Genomic DNA, 12,476 nt, shown 5'->3' with positions numbered 1-12,476 from the left:
AGCCGCTCTGGAGAAGCTGCGTAAAATGAGCAGCTCTCAAATCGTTCTCGCAGTTAATTAGGTGACATACTGTATGTCACTGTGACGTTGGTGCCATCTCAAGTCGGACAAAATCTCTGACCGGCATGCACCACTTCAAATCAGATGATGCGCAGCACCTTAGACAAGCAAACTTACTTTTTTTGACTCCAGAGTTACATGGCTATTTACATGACATTTTTGATTGGCTTAAAAATGTTCTGTGGTTCCATGAGCAAAAAAGAGTAGGTCATTAAAGCTCCTCATGGCATTTGTCTGGCCTCTTTGGCTGTTGCTCAGAGTATCAGAGTCCACCAGCTCAGACCTTCACCTCCTGCTATGAAGCAGAGAGAATGAATAGTTATAACAGCAGGGCCTCATAAAGAAGCATGCAGCAGGAAGTGTGGATATCTCCCAAGTGATGCATTAGGGATAAAGTACAGGTTACCGTCTGGGGCAGCTCTGTCTGGGTCTGCACTTTTTCTCTAGTCCCACTTTGAGAAAACACGTCTCACAGGCAGAGAACTGCCTGCTGACCCTCTTATTGTAATAATAGAGCAATGGGAAGTTTTATGAGCTTAGTGAGCTCAGTGAGCAATGTTAATGGTAGGCAGTTTATATATAGCATTTTGGATCTTGAATTTGGTCAGTAGCTTCTTTAGAATATTTTATTACTGGTATTTTATTACTTTAATACAAACATATGCTGTAACCAGGGCCGTGCACAGACCTTTTGAGGGGCATGTGCTGAAACTGAAAAAAGGGCACCCCCCAACCACTCCATGAACCCCTCCACCACCAAAAAAATAACACACAATAATATTCTTATATTATATTTAATTAGAATTAATTACTTTTATACAGATAATATATACATCAGCACATTCAGCAGATAGCCATAAAATCAAAATAGAAATTTCTTTTAAAATATTTTTTACCTAGCTGACAAGGATCACTGGGTTGCTTTGTGTCAAACTCAAATGCAGTTACACCGCGGGTTTTTGACCAGCGAATGTGTGCAATTTATCCATCATTAAAACGACGACATCACATTACGTCATCATCACAACGGTGTGGTGATGCATTATATGAACCTTTGTAGACATACTAGTGTCTATTTCATAAAGACAACGTTGCACTTATTCAAACAACAAGATATTTTACCCTTACAAGACGAAGACGTTCATCTGCTACTGCTCGATGACTCTGACTGATGTGCTGACACTTAAGTTTGCGGCGCTCAGGGGGCGAAGTTGTGAAATTTGACTGACAGTTTGTGCGGTTCTAAGAGATGCGCTTTTAATGCCTTTAATTGGTTAAATATTTGTTAAAAAGACAGAAAAGATGTAAAGGGGTTACCAATAGCATTGATTTATTAAAAAAAAAAAAAAAAAAAAAACCTTCCCAAAAAAAGGGCACTTCCGAGTGTAATTACAAAAAGGGCACTACCTTGCCTGGCTGTAACTCATGAGGAGACAGAAGAAAACTGAGACAGACTGCATAAGAACTTTGGCAGCATTTCTAAAGTAATTGGAGAAATCTATGTGCAAAGCTACAGAATTATTAAACATTTAGATTTAAAAAATGATGTGAAGGTGTTTTTAAAAGTAATGTTTTACTTCCAGTGTTGGGAAAAGTTACTTTTTAAAGGTATGCATTACAATATTGAGTTACTCCCTAAAAAAGTAACTAATTACATTAGTTACTTTTTATGCAAAGTAATGCGTTACTTTTGAAATCTGTGCAGGGCTTACTTGTTTGTTTTTAATATAAAAAGTTCTATTTTTGGCAAATGTTAAAGCTTTTTCGCAACAAAAGCCTCTTTAGAGAAAAGTAAATTCACGTCTGTACAGTAGACCACAGAAGAAAAAAAATTAACTCTACAGCATTAAAAAAAGGAAAACAAATGTTAGATTATCTTGAGTAATTTTTGCTTATTAGTATGGATTAACTGGGTCATCGAAGATCGGCAGCGAAGACATTGGTTAATAAAATGGGAGTAAATACATAAAGGATATTTGTAATATTTAACATATTTAATTATTGCAGGTTTGCATCATATTCTGAGTTATATTTCACTGTTTTTATTCATTTTGAGGAATACTGCATCTGTTTTTTTTTTTGTAAGTGAAATGAATTAATGCATGTTCTCATTTATTCTAGAACTAAAGTAACATCTTACTTACAATTTCTCTTAACATGGGGACAGGAGAGCTTTTAATCAATAAATGGGGAGGAAGTAACTGGCGTTACTTATTTAAAAAAGTAACTCAGATATTTTCTTGTCTAATAAAAAAGTAATGTGTTACTTTACTAGTTACCTGGAAAAAGATAATATTATTACGTAACTCGCATTAATTGTAATGCATTACCCCCAACACTGCTTACTTCAGTGAATAACTTTGAAAATATGGTATGACCACCTTCTGCCTTTAAAACAGCTTTTGTTCAAGGTACACCTGCACTGTTTTTTCTTTGTAGATAGATTTCTGAAAATCATGTTGGAGATATTACCTTTTCTTTTCAATTTAATCTATCGCAGTTCTTCCTGTCTTCTTATGTAGTCCCAGACTGAATCGATTGACTAGTACAGGAAAGGCTGTCAGAATATTTTTGTATGATATTCTGCCCATATCGGGGGAAGAATGCATATTTGAAGCTAACAAAACATCATGAGAAGCATATGGTTTTGGCTGTTTCAATGTGCTGTCTGTAGATTACCATAGTAATCCTAATAAGTGTGCAGACTATTTTCTTTGCAACTGGTTTGACGGGAGTTCAGCACTCTGTCACATTTTTAATGTGCAGTGTTTTTGAAATTATTATTTTTAAGAATCTGTCTTAAAATGGAGAGCTCTGTTGCGTTCATTTTCATGCCATCTTTCATGCACGCTGTCTAGAACGAATAAGTGAGTGGTCACAGGAGACATGTTAAACACCAGGTGGAAACAGCAACGTGACTCGGCTGACCGCTTGTGATCAAAACTCCGACAATGCATATTAATACCAGGTGGAAACAGGCCCTTAGACACCCCAATGTCTGCCACTGTAAACCAAATGAAAGGACTTGAGAGCCTTAAGCACAGGCACAGCCTGCTGTGTATGGGAAACAGATGACTGCATTGCGTCATTCAGATACACACGCTCGCACACAGATATAGTTTGTTTTTAACTAAGGTGTATGTGTAGTTGGAGTTTTATGGCTGTAGGAAGCGGTCAGTAGCAGGCCATGCTGCCTTCTGTGTCACATAGTGTACTGTAGTTTTGCAACCACAAATCCTGCTATTTACTAACTCCTCTGATTATCTTTCTTCTTTAGATTTTTCTCCCTTAAATTACTTTTTAAATAGTGTTGGGAACACTGGGGTGGTACCCTTTCAAAAAAAGACACATTTATTTCTTATTTATTTCTAAGGGCTGCATTTTAGTACCTTTAAATGTACCTTTTGTACCTTTTTGTGTATGGTTGTATGAGTGTATGACTACTAATTTCACATTTGACCACCGACATTAAAGGCTTATTATGCTTTATACAAAATATAATGACATTTGTCACATTTAACATTTTTAATGTTGTTTTTCTAAACAGCTGACTACAGTACCAGTGAGATGCTGGTTAACATGGGCAATCTGCCACTAGATGAATTTTACCCGGCTGTTGCCATAGTGACTCTGATGCGTATCCTGCGTGACCCATCGCTGTCCAATCATCACACCATGGTGGTGCAGGCCGTCACCTTCATTTTCAAATCACTCGGACTGAAATGTGTTCAGTTCCTGCCCCAGGTTATGCCCACCTTTCTCAACGTCATCAGAGTGTGTGATGCCAGCATCAGAGAGGTACGCTACTATCACCGAAATGAGGTGGTGCTTTCCACAAAAATTATTTTAAAATATAACATTAAGCATAAGTCAGATAAAAGTCAGAAATGTCAAGTCATCTTTATTTTTTATTTTGCTTTATACAATACAGATTGCTTTCAAGAAGCTTCTCAGTAATGTATGACAGTAATGTCAGCAGCATTTATGAAAACAGTATAATAACACCATATTAGCTTTGTCAAGCTCTGATAGACTCAATATAAGGAAGTGGGGGTGGGAAACTTTAGTTACCTCACGATTCGATTCACATCAATTCTTGGGGTCATGATTCGATTAAAAATTGATTCACGATTTTTCGATTTTCAATCATGATTCACAATTTTTCATAATTTTTTGTGCACACTGGACATAAAATGCACCAGTATTTTAATGCAAAAACACACCAGTCTATAGTATTGATAGTAGTGACTCAAGAAATCAGTGTTTCCTATTAACTATTAACTTTCTAATAAATCAAAAATATTTTACACTTCTCATTAGGGATGTGTTGGAATCATACCGTGTTCATGAACATGTTCGTTTCTGTGGAAAGAAAATGACGTAGACCTACTACGAAACCCCCTAAATATGAGATGGGAGGAAAAATATATATTTCAATGCTTTCTCTTGCAATTATATCGTTGGGTAATTATACTGTATATGAATTGCGGGCATTAGGGAAGCCGTTATTAATATGCGGGATATTGAAACCGCTTTTAAATGCACGCTTTCGTTATACTTTCACTTTGGAGATTCGCAATCACATGGAGCAGCAGTAGGCCTACTTAGCACATATTTTAGATTCTGCTTTGTTGAGAACAATCAGGATTCATTAAGACTGTGGTCTACATTGGAATATTTGTCTTCCTAACTTTGGACAAATAAATAACATTGAGCTAGTGCAATGGATATTTATTGTTGCTGCCCTGCGGGGGCCGGGTCCAGCCACTTCGGTCCCAGTGCCCCCTACCTCACAGATTTCTTTCAATTTGATCGATGCCTCAGGGGACATCTCTTTTGAATTTAATTTAACATTTGCATCTGCAACCGTTTGAGCAATTTTTTTGTGATTTGTTTTCAACAGTTCATCATTTGAACACTGGGTTGATAAATGAAATATCAAACACAAACATTGTTTTTCATTTTATTTGTGTTCTAGTTTCATCAAATGAGAAATTTTATTTACACTTAAGGTTTAAATAATCATTTTAGCTGCCATTTTGTACTGGAAAATCGTATTTATTATTTTATGATTTGAACATTTGATTTAATTAAAATTTTCTAAAATTATCGAATTTTGAAATTCAAATAAATTAAAATTGTATACCTGGAATATTTGTTTAACATGAACCTAACATCAGATCAAGTTTCATGTAGTTTCTGATTTTAGAAGTTTTGGTTGTACCTCCCCTCTCATCTCTTTCTCTGTGCGTCTTTCTTATTTTCATCTTTTTTTTTTCTTCAGTTCCTTTTTCAGCAGATGGGCATGGTTGTGTGCTTCGTCAAGATCCATATCCGGCCATACATGGATGATATCTTCACACTGATCCGGGTAAGAGACTTGTTCACACATATTGTTAGGCCACAAAAATATGCACTTGATACCTTGTGCTTGTTAAAAATGTTTTTGTTATTTCTCATCATTTCTTTGCAGCTCTTTTATGTTTAAAGTCGGGGCATGTTAGTCCCTTTGAGTGGAGTAGACAAAGACTTGTTTCTTTTCTTTTAACCCCTGCCGTCACCTTGCAGCCTGAAATGGGTACCTCAAAGGTCTTAGTGTATTTGAGAGTTTGTCCATTTGTGGCTCTCTTATTACTAAACCAGTGGAGAATATTGGCTGCTTTATGAATGTGCTTAATTCACTCTTTTGACTTGCATCATCACAAATCCCAAATCAGCAGTTTTTTCGCTGCTATTTCAGCCCTAATGTTGAACTTGCGTTGCCATAATGCCAAAATATATATTTATGAAATTATGTGTTACTGTTATAATTCACTTATTTTAAAGGGGTCGTGGACTGCTTTTAAAATTGTTTTGTACTGTTCTCTGAGATCCACTCATAATGTTATCAAGATTTTTGCATCAAAAACATAGTAATAGGCTATTTTCTGTCCTGTTTAGACAACTCCCCCTTAATGATTTCTTTAATTAATTTGTGAATTTGTTTATTGTGTGTAATAACACTGAAAGGCTGGGTGCTGCAAAATAAGATATTAACAGTATGATAACATATCATTATACAGAGTAATATATTGACTTAGTCAGCACAACTTTCTTATGTCTTAGTTGAATGAATGCTAAAATTAACATTGTTCAATGTGTCAATTTGTGAATGAATCACTTGATTAAGGCAGTTCTTTTTCATGAGCCTTTTGAACCAATTGGAGGCAGAATCAAACCAGTGTCATCAGTCTAAATCATGGACTGGATCAGTCAGACAATTCAGTCGACTTCAGGAATACTGAGTTATTGTGTTTTTTCTTCTGCAGGAATACTGGACTCCAAACAACCCCATGCAGAACACTATTATTTTGCTGATCGAGCAGATTGTTGTAGCTCTGGGCGGAGAATTCAAGCTCTATCTGCCACAGCTCATTCCACATATGCTTCGAGTCTTCATGCACGACAACAGCCCTGGACGTAGCGTCACTATCAAGGTATACGCACGCTCGGATTGTGCTAATGTAGCACTTGTCTGATGCAACAGCCAGCATGAAACACAATAGATGTAAAAAACATAACTGAAATTGAATCCAAGAATGTCTGTTGTAATTTTTTGTAGTAGGGGACAGAGAAAAAATTAGTTGAAAAAAAAAATGGATTAAAAGAAAACAAAACTTTGGTGTGAAGCAGCAGGAGTAAGTCAATTCAAGTCAAGTCACCTTTATTTATATAGCGCTTGTAACAATACAGATTGTGTCAAAGCAACTGCACAGTATTTAAACAGAACAATAGTGTGTAAGTAACGCATTATTGAAGATAATCAATTTTCAGTTAAAGGCAGTTCATCAATGAATTCAGTGATATCATCGTCAGTTCAGTTCAAATAGTATACGATATCGCTGGAAAATGTCCCCAACTAAGCAAGCCAGAGGCGACAGCGGCAAGGAACCAAAACTCCACAGGTGACAGAAATGGAGAAAAAAACCTTGGGAGAAACCAGGCTGAGTCGGGGGACCAGTTCTCCTCTGGCCAGACGAAACCAGCAGTTTGTACCAATGTCCAATTGTAGAGAACTCATCAGGTTCCTGTGGTGTAGTACCGATGGCTATCTAGGTTGGCGAGGTCTTCATTGATGATCGGTCTCTGGAGCTCATCTGGTTGACATCCATGGCTATTGAAGTCATCTCCAGGTGGTGATCCATGATCTAAGCTGGTGCGGACTGGATCCGGGGGACTGCAGTGACCATCTGATCCGGATACAGGCTGGGTCTGGTGGCTACGGTGACCTCAGAATAAGAATGAAACAGACTAATATTAGCATAGATGCCATTCTTTTTACGATGCAACGAGTGCATCAGATGTAATGTGAGGTGTTTTCGGTTCCGGCTGACCTAATTAATGCAGCCTAACAATCCTTTAACGGATTTGAATTATATGAATGTGTTAATGTTTTATGTGTAAGCCAGGTTAAAGAGATGCGTCTTTAATCTAGATTTAAACTGACAGAGTGTGTCTGCCTCCCGAACAGTGTTAGGTAGATTGTTCCAGAGTTTAGGCGCTAGATAAGAAAATGATCTGCCGCCGGCAGTTGATTTTGATATTCTAGGTATTATCAAATTGCCAGAATTTTGAGAACGCAGTGGACGTGAGGGACTATAATGCGATAGAAGCTCGCTCAAGTGCTGAGGAGCTAAACCATTGAGGGCTTTATAAGTAATTAGCAAGATTTTAAAATCTATACAATATTTTATAGGGAGCCAATGCAGTGCTGACAGAACCGGGCTAATATGCTCATACTTTCTAGTTCTAGTAAGAACTCTAGCTGCTGCATTTTGGACCAGCTGGAGTTTATTTATTAAGCGTGCAGAACAACCACCCAATAAAGCATTACAATAATCTACCCTTGAGGTCATGAACGCATGAATTAATGTTTCAGCATTTGACATTGATAGCATAGGTCGTAATTTCGATATATTTTTAAGATGGAAAAATGCGGTTTTGCAAATGCTAGAAATGTGGCTTTCAAAAGAGAGATTGCTATCGAATAGGACGCCTAGGTTCCTAACTGATGATGACGAATTTACACAGCAGCCATCTAGTATTAGACTGTGTTTTAGGTCATTACTTGTCGAGGTTTTAGGTCCAATAATTAACACCTCTGTTTTTACAGGATTTAACAGTAAGAAGTTATTCACCATCCAGTTTTTAATATCAGCTATGCATTCTGTTAGTTTTTCGAATTGATATGTTTTGCCGGGCTGCGAAGAAATATAGAGCTGAGTATCATCAGCGTAACAATGAAAGCTAACACCATGTTTCCTGATGATATCTCCCAAGGGTAACATGTAAAGCGTAAAAAGTAATGGCCCTAGTACTGAGCCTTGAGGTACTCCATACTGCACTTGCGATTTAAATGATACCTCTTCATTTATTGCCACAAACTGATGACGGTCTGATAAGTACGATTCGAACCAAGCCAGTGCACTACCATTAATGCCTACATAATTTTCAAATCTATTTAAAAGAATGTTGTGGTCAATAGTATCAAACGCAGCACTAAGATCCAGTAGCACTAATAGAGAGATGCAACCACGATCGGTTGACAAGAGCAGGTCATTTGTTACTCTAATTAGAGCAGTCTCAGTACTATGATATGGTCTAAAACCTGACTGGAAATCCTCACAGATACCATTTTTCTCTAAGAAGGAGCATAATTGTGAGGATACTACCTTTTCTAGTATCTTTGACAGAAAAGGGAGATTCGAAATTGGTCTGTAGTTAATTAGTTCATTGGGGTCAAGTTGTGGTTTTTTTAATGAGTGGCTTAATAACAGCCAGTTTGAAGGTTTTGGGAACATATCCTAATGATAGTGACGAATTAATAATATTCAGAAGAGGATCTATGACTTCTGGAAGTACCTCCTTTAGTAGCTTAGATGGAATAGGGTCTAACATGCATGTTGTAGGTTTAGATGATTTAACAATTTTATACAATTCTTCCTCTCCTATAATAGAGAATGAGTGGAATTGTTCCTCAGGAGATCTACAACGCATAATCTGATGCGATACTGTAGTGGGCGGCTGTATGGTTACAATTTTATCTCTAATAGTGTCTATCTTGGAGGTAAAGTACTTCATAAAGTCATTACTGCTGTGCTGTTGGGAAATGTCTGCACCTGTTTCTGCTATATTTTTCGTTAATTTAACCACAGTATTGAACAAATACCTAGGGTTATGTTTGTTTTCTTCTAAGAGAGACGAAAAGTAATCCGATCTGGCAGTTTTTAATGCTTTTCTATAAGATAAGTTGCATTCACGCCAAGCAGTACGAAAAACCTCTAGTTTTGTTTTCCTCCAGCTGCGTTCCATTTTTCGTGCTTTTCTCTTTAGGGCGCGAGTGTGATCGTTATACCACGGTGTTACACTGTTTTTCTTAATCTTTTTTAAGCGCACTGGAGCAACTGTATCTAAAGTGCTAGAAAAGAGTGATTCCATAGTTTCTATTACATCATCAAGTTTTTCTGAGCTATTGGATATGCTGAGGAATTCAGATAAGTCAGGAAGATTACTTACAAAGCAGTCTTTTGTAGTAGAGGTGATGGTTCTACCGTACTTGTAGCAAGGAGTTGAATTTACAGTTTTAGATATCTGGAGTATACAAGAGACTAGATAATGATCTGAGATATCATCGCTTTGCTGCAGAATTTCAACACCATTAACATCAATTCCATGTGACAGTATTAAATCTAGAGTATGATTTCAGCAATGAGTAGGACCTGACACGTGTTGTCTAACCCCAATAGAGTTCAAAATATCTATAAATGCTGTTCCTAATGCATCTTTTTCATTATCAACATGGATGTTAAAATCACCCACTATTAAGACTTTATCTGCGGCCAACACTAACTCGGATAGAAAATCAGCAAATTCTTTAATAAAGTCTGTATGGTGCCCTGGTGGCCTGTAAACTGTAGCTAGTACAAACGTCACGGCGGATTTATCATTAGCACTTGTTTCTCTGGATAATGCTATATGAAGCACCATTACTTCAAACGAGTTATATTTGAAGCCCTTTCTCTGAGAGACATTGAGAATATTGCTATAAATAGTAGAAACACCTCCCCCTTTACCTTTTAGACGCGGTTCATGTTTATAATAGTAATCTTGGGGGGTGGACTCGTTTAAAATAATGTAATCGTCTGGTTTTAGCCAGGTTTCTGTCAAACAGAGCATATCTAGCTTATGATCAGTGATCATATCATTTACAAAAAGTGCTTTCGTAGAAAGGGACCTGATATTCAATAAGCCAAGCTTTATCAATTGTTTCTCTGTATTATATATATTTTTTATTTGTTGAACATCAATTAAATTGTTAGTCTTGATTTGATTCAGGCGTTTTTTGTATTTTCTTGCTCGGGGAACAGACACAGTCTCTATAGTGTGATATCTAGGTGAAAGGGTCTCTATGTGCTGAGAATTAACTGATTTCTGTGACGTGAGGCGGCTAGCAGACGGTCGGTTTAGCCAGTCTGTCTGCTTCCTGACCTGGGCCCCAGTTAGTCAAGTGCAAACACTAAGACTATGTGCCATATTTCTAGATAGGAGAGATGCTCCACATCCGGAGGGATGAAGACCATCTCTTTTCAACAGGTCGGGTCTGCCCCAGAAACTCGTCCAATTGTCTATGAAACCTATGTTATTTCGTGGGCACCACTTTGACATCCAGCCATTGAGTGACCACAGTCTACTGTGTATCTCGTCACCACGGTAAGCAGGGAGGGGACCAGAGCATATTACAGTGTCTGACATCGTACTTGCAAGTTCACACACCTCTTTAACATTATTTTTAGTGATCTCCGACTGGCGAAGTCGAACATCATTAGTGCCGACGTGAATAACAATCTTACTGAATTTACGTTTAGCATTAGCCAGCACTTTTAAATTTGCCAAGATGTCAGGCGCTCTGGCTCCCGGTAAACACTGGACTATGGTGGCTGGAGTCTCTATTTTCACGTTCCGTACAATATAATTGCCAATTACTAGAGTAAACAAACTCCATGTATCTAGGGCAATAGGTGTCAGTATAGACTTCAACACCACTGGTACTACTGGGATGAAAGAGAGCAAGTTTCATGTAAACAAACTTGACTGACTGAAACTTCAACAATGACAAAGGCATTTTTATCACTGACTTGATGTTGTGATAGACATTGTATTAACAGTAAGAAGCAGTCTTAAACAAAAAAATTGTGGAAAAACAAATTGCATTTAGCAGCATGGTGTTTTGACCAACTTATGTTTTACTTTGTGTTTCTCCTCAACTTTTTCAGTCAACCATTTCAATCGAGTCACTAATGAAGGTTGCAGAGCTTAAAAAATAATTTATACATTTTGTTGTTTATGTTTTGATAGATTAAGGTTATGATGGGGGCTTCAAAGAATTATCCATGCAGCTGTTGAAGAAAAATTTAGATGCACTTAGAATAATTTTGAAAATGCATTGTGACTGAATTAAATTGATTGCTGATAAGCCTTGTTATTGTTCTTCTGTCAAACATACTAAACTGCCTGTGACATAAGCAGTTTAAGGGTAAAAATGTGTTGTTATTGTTAATAAAATTCAGACTAGGTATCCAGAGATTCTAGTGAATGGAGTTTAATTACTGTTAGAGATCATGTGTGAACAGAAGCTTTAGAAAGATACCAGTATATAAGTTCTAGCAATTCTGGGACTATAAATTGTAGTTTATAGTCAGTAAATTACCATTATTATGCTATGTGTAAACAACCAGTGGAAGTACATACAAAGTCAGGACATGTTGAGATAATTCTGCTTTTGGCCAATCATAAAGTTCTTCCAGAGCTAAGGAGATTAAACAGTGCTGTTTAAAGTAATGATTTTAATTGTTTTTCCAAATAAACATGCCCTTGATGGGTGTGTTTAACCATTGCACACCAATGTAAGATGAGTCACATCCTTTCTTCAGAGGCTCTGTGTTGTATACATCTCTAATTTTTAAAAGCAAAATGTTCTGTGAAATCAGCCCCTTTCATCTGTCACTCAGATGTAAAAAATGTTGGAGAGATGGTAAAAACTAAAGCACATTTGTGTTTTTACCAGAAAAGTAAATCTGGACGTTTTGCGGTAATTTACCAGATTTAGTGTGTGAAAGAATCTTATGTCTGCTGTCTGTTACACCCGTTTTGCATTATTTTAATATGTGCTCAGTTCACCTTCAGGTGTCAGATGATCTCATCTACTATAAAACCTTCTTACACCCTCCTCTGACGACCACGACTGAATGTACTGTTCCCTTCTGTCTGTATTTAGGTCATCTGATTTGTATTTCAGAACTGTTTTAAGCATACTTTTTTTTGCATACACAGACTAGTGATTATTCATATAAAATGAATATAGCATTTGACTTTTTGTT

General features: G+C 37.1%; 1 protein-coding gene across 1 annotated transcript in view; it reads left to right on the top strand.

The window, feature by feature from the left end:
• mtor (mechanistic target of rapamycin kinase) overlaps positions 1-12,476 on the top strand; it is a 185,774-nt gene that overhangs the window by 36,512 nt on the left and 136,786 nt on the right. The window contains exons 19-21 of the mRNA XM_073818557.1: positions 3,608-3,858; positions 5,345-5,431; positions 6,369-6,536. Coding sequence (XP_073674658.1) covers positions 3,608-3,858; positions 5,345-5,431; positions 6,369-6,536 — 506 coding nt within the window. The remainder of the gene's footprint in view (positions 1-3,607; positions 3,859-5,344; positions 5,432-6,368; positions 6,537-12,476) is intronic.

The sequence above is a fragment of the Garra rufa genome, chromosome 15 (assembly GCF_049309525.1).
Source record: "Garra rufa chromosome 15, GarRuf1.0, whole genome shotgun sequence".
Taxonomy (NCBI): domain Eukaryota; kingdom Metazoa; phylum Chordata; class Actinopteri; order Cypriniformes; family Cyprinidae; genus Garra; species Garra rufa.
This window is presented reverse-complemented; position numbering and strand designations above follow the sequence as displayed.